Raw genomic sequence first — 19241 nt, forward strand, 5'->3', positions numbered from 1 at the left:
GCCGTGTAGGCAGCCATAGCCATTTCCCAATTCAAAGACCATGATGGAATTCATTAACCCTTACATACTCTGACCCTTCATAGTATGGAGCAGGTCATTTTTGACCCGACTCAAGGATTACTTTATAATTAGTCCCTATACCAAATTTTGAACCACAGATGTATTTTGCATCCATATATATCTTATCAATCATTAATAAACAGGTAATTAATCCTCCATTAATGTTTCAGAGAGCAGAGAGAGTGTTTTCTTTTGGTTTGATACTATTCATTTATAGAGAAAATACATTCACAGTCACACTATATTATTATTTCATGTTATCTAAAACAAGAGAATTTCTATTAACTTTATTGAAAGAGAAGGATTCAACAGCATTTTTAGATGGTAGGTTTCAATATAACCATTAAAACCATCAATCAACACTGCCCGTAAACCACATGCCCTCCTTTTCTGTCAGTTGTACAGAACAAACTCTGCATCGAGTGTATTAGTCATAAAACAAAACAACAAACTGGTTTGCAAATTTCAAACAAACAAAACTCAAAAAAAGGAGACTTTTTTATTGTGCAGAAGTTGCATCTCCCTCTCTCTTGTCCTCATGTGGCAATAAACTGTGGGACTGCAGACTGATCAGCGTGAGATTCAGACTACTGTGCTGCTGCTGCTGTAGCTGGCATGTGAGTCACCTTTGCATGACAGAAGTCATAAGGACCTTTCCTTCATTTACTCCATTATGTCCTCCTCTTCTAATACTTTCCCTTCAACTCACTGTCTCACTGTCTGTTCTCATCTTGGAATAACAGATCCACAAAATCACTCGTTCCACTCCACAAAATCAGTGAAATAGGGGCTAGAGTTCTTTTTAAAGTCCTATGAAGGCTGCCCTCCATACAGGGAGGACTATGTTGGTCAACCACTGTGTTGGTTGCCTGGTAGTTGATGGGTTTGATTTGTTACTCTGTATAGGCTTGTTTGCAGGTGCAGATGCCCTGGCAAATGGAGCAATATGATGGGAACATGGGCAGTTCTAGTGACAAACTCCCCTTTGAACTCTGTCCCCACCATCCCTGTGACAGACATACACACACGCCAATTTATAGTTTCACTGTTTTAAGATTCGACATAATAACTATTTACCTTGATTTGACCCCCTCTAGTGACTTTAAAATCCCTTTGAATAAATACAGGTCAAATTTGAACCGGAACAGCCTCTATGTCCAAATATTTATACCAGCTGCACAAAAATAAATAATTTAAAAATATTTCCATTTCTGTATATTCTGGGCCAATTTAAGAAAAGCCATAATGTTTCAGGTTTAAAGAATGTCATCTAGGGTGTTTTTACTGTTTCAAATTTGAACTGAACAGTATGTAAGGGTTAAGGAAGAACAAAAATTAACAATTGATACATAGCTTGATATCAATGCATATAAATTTCAGCAGTTATTTTAAAGTATCTTAAAGCATTTTGCTGTGCTGTGGAGAACATTGCCTTCTTTTGATATATTTAGGCTGGCAAAAAAAAGTCAAGAGCAGACACAATTGAGTCCAAATTGAAAAAAGACAGTATATTAAAAGGCTCAAACTATAGATTTAATATGGCAAAGATTTGGACTATTGAAATTGTACAGTGATTGTTCAAGGAAAAATATTGTTTCCTTCCCAGGCATTACCATTAAATGGTCATCTGTGTTTCTAATTCTGTTTTCATTATTAATTGGACCTACTCTCTTACAATTATGTATGACTTAGGGCGGCTGTGGCTCAGGAGGTAGAGTGGGTTGTCCACTGATCAGAAAATCGGCGGTTCGATTCCTGGCTCCTCCAGTCCGCATGTTGATAGGTCCTTGGGCAAGATACTTGCCCAAATTGCTCCTGATGGCTGTGCCATCAGTGTGTGAATGAATGATTAGATTTCCTCTGATGGGCATGTTGGGACCTTGCATGGTAGCCCCTGTACCCATTCAGTGTGTGAATGGGTGAATGTGATTTGTAGTGTAAAAGCGCTTTGAGTGGTCAGAAGACTAGAAAGGCGCTATACAAGTACAGTCCATTTACCATTTACACCTGTATTAATCTGAAATACAAGGTTCAGCTTGTGTCGCAGTTAAACATCAAACCTTATAAAAACAAGTAGTATGCCCAGCCTTCTCCCCTTTTGTTCGTACAACTCCTGTCAAGTCATTGGGCTCATTTCACTACAGAGACCCTTGAAATTGTTGTTGCAGATGTCAGATTTTTTGTGATAACACAGGAAATTACATTTTTTTGCTACTTCATCATTTTCCATATTTAGCACTCCACCTTTGGCTGAGGAGCTAATGGAATCAGATCTGACCTAGCACCAGTAGTCTGATTGTTTTCATCGGTGACAGATCCCAGCATCATCTGCTGTAACTCTTCATCTCTGTCTATTCTGTATGTGGGATCATCACTAATGTCTTCTTCATCACTACTATCAGCCGATTTAGCTAATGTTCTGCTATAATGGATTCATTTGACCTCAATATTTAGTCATGTTTTAAATGTCATGCAATTTTTTGCTCTGTGTTCATGATAAATGTTTCCTGTTTTTCTCCTCTTCCGCTTCATGCAGACCATTTAACCTCCTCCCTGTTGAAATGATATGAATTTATGATGAGCAGTGGCAGCATGACTGTATGTTCTCATGGCTGAGCTTCACTAAGTGCAGCCTGAGACCACACCTTCACAGACTGGGCACCAATGAGTTTCACAGATTACTGGGGCAAAAAATTGACCTAAAATAAATGCATAATATCCCATTCATGGGTTTGCAAGATTATGGTAAGCAAGTTATGAATTAATGGTAATTTATTTGCATTGTCCATCCATTATTTGATGGTAGCTAGTCAGAAAATGTTACTTTACCTTAAAAAATGTTAGCTACCTTAAAATGTATTAGCTAAAATAGTGTACTTAAAGATAGACATGTTTTAAGAAGTGTATAAAATACTCTACTTTGAATAATAATTTGTGTCTGATATGTTTTTTTCCACAAAGAAAAGTTCAATTATCTTGATAAAATCCTTAAAATTAAATTTCCTCCTTCTCCCTCATTAAAAATGACAGAATCTAGAAATATTTAAATATATTCAATTTTGAGGTTTAACTGCTGGACATAAGATGTCTCCTGTTTCACTGTAAAGTCCATACTCAGTGTATGTGGAGGCTTCAAATTTCCACATCACACTAGTGTAAGTTGCATACTGGACCATGTTTGGCTTCTGAACCACTAGTGATGTCAAAAATCTTGCTTGTAGGCCCGCCCCTTAAAATTGGATTTTCAATGAGCACAGAGAAACTTTCAGCAGATGAATGTGAAAACATCCTTCCAGTGTCAGACTCTGCACATTGGCTACACCAGCTCAAACATTCAACTGAAGTACCAATAAGCAAAACACATTTTTGAGTGGAGGGGGACTTTAAAATAGCTCAAATATCCCTACCTTTTATGCCACCAACAAGACATTGTGACACTGTTGTTACATTGGCCTAAAAATATTTGCTTAATTTTAGCGGGCCCAGGTTTGTGCCTCTCATATTAGCCATAAAGAAACAGCTCAAAAAACATTATCTAGGTAGCTTAGGTATATGTTTCCTCAGAGGAGGCTTGTCCATAGAGGCAGAATAGTTTACTCCTTTACTATTTTTGAAAGGCAAGAGGGAGATCAAAATATTAATAAAGAGTATTTGGTTGTAATAAACCATTACCAAATCTCAGTATCATTCATAAAATATTTTTTCTTTTCTTTGGAAAAAATCCATCATTAAAATGCTTCAACAGCGACACCTTCAGGGCAGGCAAGGGGGAAAAGGGCAGTGTGTGTGAAGTGGTAAGAGGTGAGCAAAGGAGGATGGGCTCCTACTGTGCTCCTTAGTGTGGGAAGTCTTATATAAATTTAATGCACTTCATTTTTTTCATGCTAATCTATGATTGGCTAAAACAAATAAAATGACGCTCCTGGGGAGGATGTCCTCCCTAACCAATCAACAACCAGAATACAATATTGACATCGCATTAGTCCAATGACAGTTTCCAAATTGAATCTTCAATTCTCTACCACTGTATGCGTTACAGCAATAAATAGATTCATACCATAGACTGTAAAAATAATGGACATAGCCATTTATCAAATTTAAATTAAATGGGACCATAATTTACAAAATGAACATCATGCTATATTGAAGAAGACTTTAAACTAGCGATTGAGATCATAAACTCATTAGGAAAGTGTTTAGTGAGGTAATAAATAAAGTGAGAAGTGGGGTCATTTTCCAATAGATACGCAAACTGAATTCTTTTTGGAGCCAGTGGAGTCGCCCCCTGATGGTCATTACAGGGAATGCAGGTTTAAGGCACTTCCGCATTGGCTTCACTTTTCAGACCCGGAACTACCTGCTTGATGCATACAGTAGCATATTAGAAAAGGAATTATAACGTGCAAATTGCGAACTAAAGTACTTTTAAACACATCACTAAAAATCACATTTTATTTAGGCCTTTTCAACAGAGTCCAAGTTTCCTGTTGTCAGATTTACGTTTCACTTTTTTTTTTTTTTTTTTATCAAGCAGTAACTAGCTATTTGCGTTAGCCAACGCAACAGTTAGCTTGTTGTAGCAGCCCTGAAGGACTCTTAAGGACTGTTAAGCTAACGGCGAGAATAGTTTTCAGCTGTCCGGGCTGGACACACGGCGGGACAACGTTGGCGTGCTGCTCTGAAGTGAACTCCTCTCATCAATAACTGGAAGTTAACAACATAATTTAAACGAAACAACTTGGAGAATTAGCTTGTTTGTCATTGTTGCTAATGATATCAGACTGGTTAACCAGCAGCAACAAAGTTCTGTTAACAAACAAAATGACCAACAGCAACCAAATGCATTGGGACGCTGTGACATGAATACTTCATCTCCGTGACAGAAAGAAGACGTCAGATAACGTGAGTCAGATACAGCTTCTCTCTCTCTGTCCCTTTGGTCGCTAATTTCATCTCTGATGGTTAAATGCATGCTGTGGCTGTTTGACTTTATCTCCTTAACAAGAATGCAGCAAAGAGATCATTTAGTGTGCTATAGGTAGTTTGCTTGGACACACTGAAGCTGTTGAAGAGTTGCAGTGAGCTGTCTAGACTCATATGGAAAGAGTCTGATTCATTTGGAATTTATCCAGATTTTAAGTGAGTGGATGTTCAGTCACCTGTTGATGTTGTGTGATTTGTGAATGAGTGTACAGGAGGTCTGGCTGCTTGCTTGTGAGAATTTCTTCATTCTTGTTTGTTTTAAGCTGAGTTGCACATGAGTAATAAGCTTAAAGTAACAAGAATTAAGACTTTTTAAATACTAAAAGCAACTAGAATAACAACCTACACTTTTAGATCTGTGAATGTTTTAATTTTTCAGTCTTTCTTGTATTCAGCACCGATCTGTACCTGTATCAGATTATAAACTTTGTGGTATTTTATTTCTGTATACTAAGAAAATACATAAGAAACATGTGTAAATCATGTAACATGTTTACACGTTTAACTTTTTTGGTAAAATAACAATAACATTCTGAACCACTCCAGGGCTAAAATGAGTGCTTCTTTGTTTAGAAACAATATGTGCTAAATGTCTTTAAAGGAGCAGCCTTTTCACCACTCAGGGGCTTTTGTTTCTGAAAGCAAATTGTTTTATTGGCATATAAAATCCCCCCCCCCCCCCTCCAATTTCATTGGGTGGTGGACAAGATATAGTAGGATGCGTGTTGTTGTAAGATTCCATGTTACATTCTGTATGAATATGGGTTGCTATAATTCAACAGGTTATGCTATAAATTATGTTGGTGTATGGTGTTTTAAAATCTTGTTCCATGTGCCCCTTTCTAACTTTGAGCACCTGCCCCTCTAAAGGTCTCTGCACAGCCCTGCATTTGGACACAAGAACATAACTTGAACATAAAAAAGCAGAGATTAGGCTTGGGCGGTATCTATTTTTTCTTACCTTCATACCTTTCTGACATTTCAGCAGGTTATACCTACAGTAGGCTATATGATGGTATTTGTATGTACAAAAAATCCGCACCACCCGACCCACAAAAATATGCGTTGATCAACCACCCAAACCCGACCTGACCTGCAAACTGCCAACTGTGCAGGAAATACATTATAAATATGAGCGCTAAGGTGGAATTACAAGGCAAAAATTCATAGATAAAACAATTAACACTGTCTCTTATCGTTCATCTGGTACCACAGCAGAGAAACAGCTGAATAAACGTCAGGAACAAACTTACTGAAGGACAGCGGATGATTATCATTACCATAATACCGGGATACCACCCAATCCTAGTAGAGATAAATATCCAAGTAGTGTAAAATAACATGATGCCGTCGGTTGGTTTCCTCCTGCTCTCCCCATTTTTCTGAGTCACCAGCCACCACTGGTTTCCATGTCATGTTATTCACTAAATGATTCCAGTATAAGATCACATATGGTAGTGTGATGATGTCTTTTTGAAAAAGGGATTGTGGATTTATTGATATTACAGGGATGCAAAGAAAGACAAGTTTTCCCTACAGTAGAGTGTATTGTAGTAAGAGACGGTAAAAACTGATGATTAATCCTTGATTGTTGCCTAAATAGTAAACCTTTACATAATCCCCAGGTGTTACAGGGATGTTTTATTGAACACTGGCTAGTATTGTTACAGTAGAGGTGAGGTCTGCATAAGAGTACTTCCACATCCACACTGACAAAACCCAAGCAGCCGATTTCCTGTCACTTCTGTCTTCATTTGACCTCAAACAGGTTTCCACCTCTCCCACACACATAGCAGGCAATACACTTGATCTGATTTTTACTTGAAACTGCTCCACAATAAATCTGACTGTCACCCCCCTACACCTGTCTGACCACTTCTTCATCCAATTCACAATCACCTTACCAGGACATCCTCACGCTCCTCCACAAATGATTTCTTTTCGCCGCAACATCCGGTCCCTCACACCGTCTCAACTTTCCAATGAGGTGTTGGCTACTCTACCTCCTCATAATGAATTTTCCTCACTCTCAGTCAATAAGGACACAGACACACTTTGCTCCTCACTAGCTACATCTCTTAACAATCTCTGTCCTCTAACTTCCAAACCTGCTCGCACCACCCACCCTAGTCCATGGCTCACTGAAGTCATCAAAGAGCAAAGAGCTGAACTCTTAGCAGCGGAGAGAAAATGGTGCAAATCCAGAGAGTGCACTGACCTCAGTGACTATCAGGGTCTCCTTGCATCATTCTCCTCCAGTCTAAAAACTGCTAAGACCACTTACTACCAGAACAAGATCTGCAGCACCACAGATGCATGGAAAATGTTCTCCGTTTTTAATTCACTCCTCAATCCGCCTCCTCCTCCGCCCTCCACTCTGCTCACTGCAGACATGTTTGCCTCATTTTTCACTGACAAGGTCTCTGCCATCAGTAACCAGTTCACTGAGCCTGACCAACCCAGTCTACAGCTGCCCACTAACAGGGCCACACTGTCCTCATTCTCCCCTATGACCAAGGAGGAAGTCTCCAAACTTCTAAACTCTCGTCCCACTACCTGTCCACTGGACCCAATACCATCCAACCTGCTTCAGAATATTTCCCCTGCACTTAACTCAGCAGTCACACACATCATCAACTCCTCACTTACAACTGGTGTTTTCCCCACCGCCTTTAAGCAAGCTCGAGTCACCCCTCTGCTCAAAAAACCTACACTTAACCCAGCCAGTTGAAAACTACAGACCGGTTTCACTCTTGCCCTTCCTGTCAAAAGTACTTGAGTGCACAGTCTTTACTCAAGTCTCTGAATTACTCTCTGCCAACAACCTGTATGACCCAAATCAGTCCGGCTTTAAACAGGGTCACTCTACCGAGACTGCACTACTGTCGGTTATTGAATCACTGCGCTCAGCTAGAGCTGCTGGTCAGTCCTCAGCCCTTTTGCTACTGGACCTGTCAGCTGCCTTTGATACAGTTAACCACCAACTCCTCCTCTTTACACTCACTGAGCTTGGTATCTCAGGATCCGCCCTCCAGTGGTTCATGTCCTACCTGTCAGGGAGATATTTTAGAGTATCTTGGAATGGAGAAATGTCCAAACTGCACAGCTCCCCGAGGGTCAGTGCTTGGTCCTTTTCTCATTATACAACACCTCACTTGGCGCTATCATCCACTCCCATGGTTTCTCATACCACTGCTATGCTGATGATACCCAGCTCTTCCTGTCATTCCCACCAGAAGACCACTCAGTCTCTGCTAGGATCTCTTCATGCCCTGCTGATATATCGGCATGGATGAAAGAACGCCACCTTCAGCTTAACTTCTCTAAAACTGAGCTCCTTGTCATACCAGCCAGTCCTTCCATACAAAACATCAGCATCCAGCTCGAATCAACCCAACTCATGCCCACAAAGTCTGCCCGAAATTTGGGTGTCATGATTGATGACCATCTAACCATTAAGGTTCACGTGGCCTCAGTCGCTCGATCGTGTCGATTCACCCTGTACAACATCAGGAAGATCAGACCCTACCTGTTTGAGCATGCAGCACAACTTCTGGTACAGGCTCTTGTAATATCACGCACCGACTACTGCAACTCTTTACTGGCAGGCCTCCCTGCATGTACACTTAAACCTCTGCAGATGATCCAGAACGCTGCAGCGCGTCTGGTCTGTTGGCATCTACGCCCTATCGGGCCCAAACTTAAGCTTTATGTCACTTAGTCGTGTTGTTGTCTCCTGACTAGATCCTTGTTTGTGTTGTATCAGTCTCATATGTACGTCGCTTTGGATAAAAGCGTCTGCTAAATGAAATGTAATGTAATGTAATGTAAAAGTACTTGGTAATGTCAGTGGCACTAGTTTCTTTTCATCTATTTAATGTTTTTGAGCTGCATTATTTTATGGCTAACATGTCGCCCCAGTTTTTGCCTCTCCTGTATGAGAGGTACACTATAATGTGATTGCCCAGATGGTGGCTAGATGGCATAGCTATAAAATGATGCAGTTCAAGTTCCTGTAGCAGTTGGTATAGCATGTTGAGGATGGCAGAAAGACTCTTGCAAAACAAGTAACTTGAAACTGATTTTGATGCTAATGTAGGTTTTAGTGAAGCATGAAGGCACGTTCATCACCAACAGAAGGCTGTAAACTTTAATAGCAGTGCTATACAAAATCCTAAAGACTATTGTAATAGGTGACATACAGGCAACCTTACAAACAGTAGCCAGAGGTGTGGGTTATAGACACTATCTTTCACAGTAACATGCTTATTAAGATTATTACACCATCATTGGCAGACATGAATAACCAGCATACCACATTCCCTGAATATTAGCTTTTACTGGAGTGGGATTAGTTCCCATATAAGGCAACAATTAAAACAACAGTGATGCATGACCTCCCTCCCTGAACATGTTGAATTAATGTGACAGCAGAAAGACATCTATACACAGGACTGATGTTCCCATTGTGGATTATTCATTTAAGTGTCTGGTCACCTGAAAGATTTGTGCCTGCCAAAGACTATTTGACGCATTACTGAATAAATCACTATGGGGCCATTAAATCTTGTGCACAGAAACCTTTAATGATGTGCACATAGCATTGAATTTACACATGCATCTTCTTGAAGGTCATTTCTATGTGGAATTTGGAATAAGTAGTCTGGTCGTGTTGACATCTATTCCACAGGACCATTCAACTCTTCAGGCAAATTGAGAGTGTAGTGGAGGCTGTGGCATAATTTTGTTTGTGAACCTCCACCTTAATAGATCCATTAGCATCATGCACAAGGAAAATACAAAGCTGTCACTCAAATGAATGCCCAAGGAAACGTTTAACCCACACACAAACACAGAGGGATACAAACAGTGTAAGTTAGAGGTTACGTAATCGGCAAAGCAAACATATCCTCAGAAATAGTATCCGATTTTGAATATCCACATATGGCCACAGATATCGATTTTTACGTCATGCTTTTTTGCTTGACAGGATGGGATGAATCTGCCGTTAATCTGTTTGCAGAGGGCATCTGTCAATATGCATCCAAGTATGCATCCATAGTCTTGTCATGTGGTCTCTTTGTTGAAGGCTGTGCTGTACGTTACATTGCAACATCATTCTGCAGAAAGATGATGTTGCAGAGGAGGAGGGTGGGGGGCGTGTGGGGGATAACTGAGATAGAAAGAGAGAGAGAGAGAGAGTTTGATGTCATTGCTTCTTCTCTCTGATGTTGAGCAGTGGGTGACAGAGAGCACATATGATGTGTTGCTCTCTGTAGCCCATGAATAAAGATACAGTGTGTGTACAATGATACGTGACTGTTGAGACGGCAACAAAGAGATGAAACCAACACTATTTTTAATACTGATTGCCTGATGGGTGTGAGTCATTTTACATCCGGTAATATTGACAGTTTTTCTCACATTTAAAAATGAGAGCATCGGGTCAAGATGATATAGTTGCCATACGTAACATGCAGTAAAACTATCATAAATTTGGTTTCACAATGGTTTTCTGTATTAGACAGCAAAGAGGAATTGTTATTATCATTACTGAAAGTAAAAGCCTGGTTTACCAGCACTTGGTCTGGGCATCAAAGCAGAGACAAATCACTGTCTTTCTGCCTGCATCATCTTTCAATCTGTTCATACTGTTGTTCACTCATCTGCTACTGAATTGCTGCATCAAACATCCATGCATTCCCTCCTGATGATGGAAAAAGGGAAAGTGGTGGAATGGAAGGGGAGGAAGAGGACATGCAGTTTTTATGAAGCATTCATGTTCTTCATGTTTTTCTCCCTGTCTGCTCCTGACACTAAAACATGAGGAAAGTAGGCTGGTGTAAATGTTAATGTGTGGCACCATGTTTCCATGCCATCTTAACATCAGCCTTTGATGAAGCCAAGAAATGACCAGGCTATGCAAAGAATCATGCCACAGAAGAATGAGCACTCAGACACTGTATATTAGATGATGACGATCCATTTCTGTTTTACAAGCTTCCATCTCTCTCATTACTATTCTTTCTCTCCATCTGTCTCTAGGAGGGAGGTGCCATGGAAAAGCCATGATCAGAAGAGGGAAGAAGTGAGAATTTTTTTTTGAGGCATTCTGCAGCTTTAGCGTCCTCATCTTTTGTTCCTCACTTATGCAAGATGCAACGACATCTATTGTGAAAGAAACGCACAGAAGAAAACTGTGTAGAAAGAGGCAGAGCAGCAGGAAGAAGAGGACATTTGATAGATAAAAAGAGGGAGATCTGCAGCAGGATCCCCACCGTGCTGAACACAGGACTGCGTGACTGGTCTGTGCAAGCAGAGGGAGAGAAGGGAGGAAGGTAGGAGAGAAAGAAGGGGGGAGGGGAGGCGATTCAGCGCAGTGCAAGCTGACTGGATGAGTAGCAGCCGCGGCACAGGCAGCAGCAGCATCAGCACCACTAGCTGTAGCATCTTTCTCCGTGGCTGCTGGAGGCTGTCGTGTGGCTGCAGTAGCAATCTACATCATCCACATACACACACAAATATCTGGACACAGACGTTCCCATTGCTTGCCTTAAACACACACATGCCGTGGTGGCCACCAGAGAAGAGGTAGTAAGTGACGGGGCTTGGGGGACAGAGGGACACAGGAAGAGGAAACAGGGACGACTGGTGGTAGTGCAAACGAGAGGAGGGCTGGAGCGACGGTGATAGGAGTGCAGCAGCAGTAGCAGCGGCACCATGGCGCAAGCCGCCAAGCAGCTCCGCAAAACCAAGGACCTCGCTGAGGCCGCCGCCCAGGAGCAGAGGGAGAAGGAGGAGGAAAAGATAAAAAAGAGGAATCGATCCAGGGACCGCAGGCGCAAGGTATGGCTGGCTGTCTCAAGAGACAGGGGAGGTGACGGTATTTCTCACACCCATCTTAACCCCCCTCTACCTCTCTGTCACCATCTCTCGAGCAGTCTCTCTTTCTCTGCATCTATTGTGCAAGATTGGTGAAGATTCAGTTACACATGTATAATTACACAGTTGGTCTTGCGGCCTCAGCTGGTGCGTGCGTGTGTGCAGGCTAACCAGTCAAGCACATATGCTCTGGTACAGGTTGTGTTTGCTCGGTCAGATATTTAGCTATGGGGGTGAAGGAAAAGGAGGCTGATGATGATTGTTATGCTGGTGGATGTGTGATCATGACAGACTGTTGATTAAACAGCCCAACAGGCGATGTCATTTTTTTTTCTCTCTCTTGTGTGAAGCTTTTTTGGGGATCTCAGGCTTTTGTTGGCACAGCTCATTCATATTAATGCAAGTACAGTGTACAGCTCATACATTTAGCCTACGCATTTTTATGCTGTTAATCACATCAGCATTAAGATGCATTAACTGTATTCTTTTGGTCTTCCCCACAAAGCTGTGTTGGTCTTAGATCTGTTGTCTTCCCCCATATTACTGTTTTTTTCATTGGGGGAGATAGAAAATGGAGGGGAAGATGGAGGTACACTCTAATAATAGATGCAATTTTAACCCATCTGTGTACCCTTCTTGTGACATGTTTGCACTATGTTTATTGTTCAATTGAGAAATGTATGCTAATGATTATATATGCTATTTACTCCTAGTAATATTTGCTGTGTAGTAAGTTCATATTTAAACTAAACTAAGCACACAAAATATCTTGTAGGCATGAGAGCTCTCATTCACCCCTTGTCTCACTTCTTCCCTGCACTCTCCCGCTCTGGCTGTGCCTTTAGGTGCACATTTTATTGGGGTTGTACTACCCTTGCACTCATACTTGCCAGCACTGATATGATTTATGAGAATACGTTCTATTATGAAAGATGGATTAAAAAAAACTGTTATGAATTTTATCCTTTAAATTTAGACCATTATGCTTTGTATAGAGACTCAGTGCTCAATGCAATGCCAGCTCTCAATTGTTCTCTGTTCCTCCTGCAATATTTCTGTGGGCACATATTGATGTGGAGTAGTAACAGAGGATAGCCAGGTCTTTTTATATTAACTCTGTTAGGTGTGTGTGTGTGTGTGTCTGTGTGTGTGTGTGTGTGTGTGTGTGTGTTAAACACAGAGAAAGAATGAGAATATGTCAGATAGAAAGAAGGAAACACAAAGGAAAAGAGCAAGTCCAAAAAATGGCATCTGCAGAGAGAGCTGGGATGCTCATGGAGCTTAATCTCTTTTCTCCTATAATTTATTTAATATTCCTTTAGCATAAAATCGATTTTCTTATCTCTTTTTTTGCCCTACTCTATGGTTTTAGCAGTATATTCAGCTTGTTCTACACATACTGGAAAAATGTAGTAAAGTGAACTTTGCTGTATAATATTAGCAAGTTATAAGCTGTCCTTCATGCAGTCTACAATAGTATTTTTTCACTATTATTTTTATTATTAGTTTAATGTAAAATCATGATTTCAGTTGATTTTCAGTACATACATACATACATACACACACACACACACACACACATATATATATATATAGATATATATAGATATAGATATAGATATATACACATATATAGATATAGATGGAACAAACTGACATAGCAGGAATTAATCTTGGTATTTTCTTACATTGAATGCATTCAAATCTTATACATTAAATTGTTTATTAGCTAGAAAAGTTAATTTGATAATTTGATTGTTTTAGGTAGCTACATGCCACTAATAAAACGGTATATAGTATAAATATCTAAACTTTAAATGATAAAATGATACAGTTGTGTGGAAATGTTTGTCATTTTCACTTATCAAAAAATGAAAAGTTAGCTTAGTAAGCCCATAGTCACTGCAATGCACTTGCCATCCACTGATCTTTATGCTGTTAACATTCACTACTTTACTGTTCAAAAATCAATCAAGCTGTTATGTTTAAGATGTTGTTAATAGTCATTTGATTCAATACCACTTTCCATCTCAATTGGCTCCTCTGTAAACACTTGTGATGCCTTGTACATAACTTTGGCTTCACTGCACTTAAAAAAAAATATGCAAGCCAAAGTACAATTTATCAGCTCATCATAAAATAATTATTCAACAGTTGCTCTTAGTCTGGCTGTAAAGCAGAATATGTGGCCCAAAAGGTTGCTTTTATGTAGTTTTATTTTATTTTATTGAAAAAATATTCCTATGTATATTATTTTTAATGTAAAAATCTGCAAGAATTTTCATCTATTTATTCTCATTAATTCTAAATTGGAAGGAGATGAAAAGCAATGTATAACATTAGTGTTACTATAGTCATTTGCAGGATTTCACAGTTTAAGGCGTCTTTCATGTAGTCAGTCCCTCCGAGACTGTGATGCACTTTGCAGAGTTTTATGTGATTTTTGGGTTTTTTTGCTGTAAAATTGCGGGAATTGGCAAAAATTGCAAGTCGAGGAAAAAAATTGCAATTTCTTTTTTCTTTCCATTATGTTCCACCACAGTGTTACACAGAGTGCAAAATAGTTTGCCTCCATTTTCATTTAAAACATTTGGAAATTGTTTGCATGATCTTTTGCTGTTAGTAAATAAGAGGGGTTCGCTTTCTTCCACATGTAATTCCACCTGAATGTGCAATGCAATGACGTGTCACGTTGGTTGTTGTGATTAGACTGACGCAGAGAAGTGCGACGATTAGTAGCTTAATTCTGATGATAAGACGGCATTTCACATAAGCCCGTTACTTCCTGTTGTAAATAAGGAGTTGTTGTTGATAAAGCAAGTTTTGTTCGGAAAGGCTTACTATGTGCTGTGATGCCTTAAGCAGAACTCCTGTGAATCCGATCCAGTTACACACAATATCAATACGAAATAGAGGATATTGATGGACTCATCAAAATTAATTCTCATTGCGAAGTATGGACATTAAATTTACGATGATATATTGACGTCAAAATCTTTCTAGTAGAACCTTTAATGCGGAGAAATTGCAGGAATTTTTCAAAATTGTAAGCTGCCGCAAATATTGCGGAGATTAGTTGAATTTGCGTTAATTATTGTGATCGCAAGATTGCAAAATCCTGGAGCGACTGAGTAATAAGGAAGAATTTGTAGCAAATAACTCCCATTTCTGGTTCACTACTTCTGTCAAAGTGGCCTTTCTCCCTCTTTTTCACCTCAATCATCAACCTTGGCACTTTGTCTCTCTGTTCACTGTGTGTCTTTCTCTGAATTGTGGCTTTGCTCTCAGAAGAAGTGAGGAAGCAAGTCAAAGAGACAGAGAGGGAAAGAGGAGGCACAGGCAGGTCTTAATGTTCTGGAGATGTTAATTAGTTCCATTCGATGTAAATCAAACTCGGCAGCATGGCATCTCTCTTCCCTACGCCTACCCTTGCACAAAGGTCATCCACTACAGTGCCCACAGAGATCCTATCATAACTCTGGATAGACTGGACAGCAATGTAGTTAGGAAATCTGCTAAGAAAGTGCAGTGGCATTCTGCTAGCTCTGTTGGAGAAGGTGCCTGCCATACAACTGCAAAATCCCAGGTTTGGAATAGATACAACCTTTGTTGTCCACTTTGTCTCCCCTAATTTATGCTATCTTTCTTCACTCATATCTGAAAATTGAGAAAACCTATCTTTGATAGAAGAACAAGAGCAGAAATGTCACAGAGGTGAACCAAAATATTAAATGTAGATGTAATTTCATGTTCTAAATGTAAGTTTTATGCATAGGGGCAAGTGGTGCCATGCTGTGTAAGGGAGGCACTGTGATCAGACCTGACTTAAAATAACAATATCATATCAAATAAACTTGTTTGCAAATGCATTGTGAATCAACATTAATATTTTTCTTCCTTGTGTAAAAAAATAGCTACATTAGTTGCTCAACACAGAAATAAAGTCATCAGGTGCTTTGAAATGTAGCTAAATATTATCAGATTCATGTTGGCAGCAGTGGCGACTCAGAAAAGCACTGATTGCCCAGCACCTTGTACTATGTCACATGTGGAATTAACTGCAATTCAAGGCTTAGCAGCATTATAAGTATATATTATTGTGTCTCTGGCTATAGCCCTATACTAAGGATCACTGTCTGACCATACTGTGGCCAGTATGTCTAGCATCATTGATCACTGCTATCTGTTTACTAGTCACTAGTCACAACAGTCCTATGTCTGTTATTGATTTGTGCTACTATGAATACAAAATCTATTAAATTATACAGTTTCCAAAGACTCATGCAGATATGATCTTTTGAATAGCAGCAACATGCGTCCAAGTTTGAATTGCAGCTTAGTAGACCACTAAACAAACACTAACCTGGGATGTGGTTCTTATCAATTATTTATGTACAGTATTACACAGAAGAATATGGCTGTGATGAAATAAAAATGGTCACAATATATACTAAACCTGGAATAATGCAAATGAGGAAGTACATGAAAATGCTTTGTCATCTTCAAGTTGTGCTAGTGATTGTTTGGGTTCATTTTCAGTTCCTTGTAACCAACGGGATAGAGTAATCCGGGAGTTTTTTATTGTAGTAGCTCAGCATGAGGCTCCTTGGGCCTGTACATTTTCTTATTTCCTCGAGGCATGCACTTAATACAATGGATCCAAAGATCTAGCTAATGGATAGTGTGTGCTCTACATGCTTCGAGCTGTGTGTGTGCATGCATGCACTTACAGTATGTGTGTGTGTGTGTGTGTCAGATAGCAGGGCTTCAGGGTATCTCATTCCACTTTTATGTGACCTTATGGATACCCACCCCTAATTAGCCAAAATTCTCTTCTGTTTCTCTGCCTCTTTCTTTTCCTCTGTGTCCAACATTTGTCCTCAACAAAACAACACACAAGACAGCAGCATCAGAAATACTTTTCGGCGATGCCTAACTTTGATAATTAAAAGTTTTATCATCTGCATAAATAAATAATTACACATATTTTTAGAGAGGGAGAAAATAAATCCAGAGCATTGGATGCGAATTAATTGATCATTTAGATAATTCATGTCAATGCAGAGAACAGCTGAAAGACTCTCAACCAAGCTCTAGAATAACAATCTTATTACCATTGCTCCTCTGATCACCATGAACTTCACAAACATTTGAACTGATTTACTTCAGGTATGAGAGTATTGCACTCCCTTAGTCACATGACAGATCTATTAGACATGAAACAGCTCTTTAGGCAACACAGGGCAGCACTGATTAGAGACTTGTATCACTTTCTACTCAGCTGCTGCCTCTCTGTTAACTAGTTGTCAAACCATTGTAGATCTTGTTGCACGTATTGAGTTCTACAGTTTAAATACAGCATTGTATGTTGCTCAAGATTTTGACAAAAGAGGTGGTTTGAAAATAATACTTCGATTCACTGTGTTAGTGCTAGCAAGAAATTAATGAGCGATTCTTTTCCACTGATACTCATGCAAGTTCGATTCGTAGCGGGTCTGCACTGCTACGCACTGCTTCCAAGAAATAGCCGTGTAATTACACATGACAAATGCCCCGTCCTTCTCCTGCCTACTCTGCTCTTATATGCTACCAAACTAACTACCAGTGATGTAATTGGAATACCAAAGATACTGCTTGGGGGCTTCAGGGCTCGCCAGATTTGTTCATTCATGTATCAGAGTCAGATAGTAGGCTCAGTGCTTGTTAGCCTGTTAGCATATGATTACTATTTCTGCAAGGCTTGCTGCCATTTGGTTGATAGTTAAACAGCTTTTATTGCTTGTTAGTGTTAATAATGGTTTTGCATATTGATTTAGATACTTGTATTGTCTCCTATTTCTTTCTTATTTCTGCTACTATCATAATACAACATACATACAAGTTAGTAGACTTTGTTTATTTATGGATATATGACAAATGTAATTCCCATAAGTGACCCTTTCAATACACAGTTATTTGATTCAAGATTGCACTGGTGTTTTTAATAAAGTGCTTGTTTAGTGTATATATTTCAACATAACCTTATGTTTGAGTAAAATTTTACTGTTACGTGCATGAATAATACATGAATCATATTTCAGGTGGTACAGGGTACGGTGAAAGCCTTTACATTGGATCAATTTTTAGAGACAGAGTATGCATTATTTTTGTAAGGCAACAGTAATAACTGTAATAGTGTGGACTGGTGCCTTTTCAAGCCCTTTGAGGAAAGGGAGAGCAGGATGAGCCAAGGTCGAGCAGAGCAAAGCAGCACTCAGCCAAGCCCGAAGCAGCCACAGGCTATATTTACCTGCCAGCCTAGGATTACACTGCATCTGAGACCAGAGCTACCCATCTATCTACACACCACTACTGTGTACTAGCTGAGCACCTGCTCTGATACTGTATCTGATGTTGCCCCGGATCTGTACCTGCTCCGACAACACAGGAAGGTTCCAGAATAGAAGCATGATGGCCGATATTTATCAGGCCGCTTTAAGGGCTTATCTAGGACTCTGTCACATATTTTGATCTGGAGATCAAAGTGATTTTAGATTAGCATGTCTTGTCAGACACCTTTGATAAATATCAGCAAAGTCATTTTGCTCAGTTAATGCAAAACTTTGTTACTCCTGACTATGTAACTGAAATTCTGGTACATTAAAGATGCAATATATACATTCAACCCCATTAGATGTCAGCAAACAACTATTTGCTATGTGAAGATATAGTGGAGTAATGGTGTCCTGAGCAGAGAATGAAGTCACACTCCCTTTGTGTGTGTTGTAATCCGAGCCTCTGTGTTCTTTGTTTTGATAGCTGGTCTGGCCATGCGTGCATGCTAGTGCATGTGAGCATGTATGTTAGTGCATATGAGTCCCTCCCTGTGCTCCCCGTGTCCGTCTTCAACATGGCGGCCAGGTCACAAAGTTTCTCACATTACAGCTAGACAGTAAACTAAAATATGTTTCTGAAAATATTTGAGGTGAAAAATAGGCAATGCAGTAGCAGAAACTTGATCTACTGCATATTTGATCAGCACTGCCTAGTTTGACAGTTTGATCTGAGTTTTGTGAGCAGTGTGTTCTGATGCCGCTTTCTTTTTTCCCCAACTTTATTGAAACAAACGTAAACAGTGTGCCCATTTGGTGCTTTAGTGCGACAATTAGTGGAGCTGATTTTCGTATATTGCACCTTTTAATAATGTTTGGTGTACGGACTGGAAGAAAAGAATATATATATAATAGACTCAGAGGTCCGTCTGTAAATGCATCGCTCATAGAGACTGAGGACAATCTCCCAGGTTTCGTTGTTAAAACTGGGTGGAAACAATTAGT

The 19241-nt window shown here is 39.7% G+C and overlaps 2 protein-coding genes across 4 annotated transcripts in view; both read left to right on the forward strand.

Moving 5' to 3' along the window:
- The first annotated feature begins 4400 nt into the window (after positions 1 to 4400).
- The window catches only part of ank1b (ankyrin 1, erythrocytic b), a 79399-nt gene continuing 64558 nt past the window's right edge, over positions 4401 to 19241 (forward strand). For all 3 annotated transcript variants that reach the window (XM_044333321.1, XM_044333322.1, XM_044333323.1), the window contains exons 1-2: positions 4401 to 4962; positions 11089 to 11889. In XM_044333321.1, coding sequence (XP_044189256.1) covers positions 11764 to 11889 — 126 coding nt within the window. In that variant the 5' untranslated portion in view covers positions 4401 to 4962; positions 11089 to 11763. The remainder of the gene's footprint in view (positions 4963 to 11088; positions 11890 to 19241) is intronic.
- On the forward strand, positions 6907 to 8028 carry LOC122968258. The gene has a single exon (XM_044333324.1). The coding sequence runs from the start codon at positions 6974 to 6976 to the stop codon at positions 7772 to 7774; it is 801 nt and encodes a 266-aa protein (XP_044189259.1). The 5' UTR covers positions 6907 to 6973; the 3' UTR covers positions 7775 to 8028.

This window comes from Thunnus albacares, chromosome 18 (assembly GCF_914725855.1).
Source record: "Thunnus albacares chromosome 18, fThuAlb1.1, whole genome shotgun sequence".
In the NCBI taxonomy this organism is placed as follows: Eukaryota; Metazoa; Chordata; class Actinopteri; order Scombriformes; family Scombridae; genus Thunnus; species Thunnus albacares.

Coding starts and splice junctions, on each gene's coding strand:
- LOC122968258 (XM_044333324.1), top strand. CDS start 6,974: ATGATTTCTTTTCGCCGCAACATCCGGTCCCTCACACCGTCTCAACTT.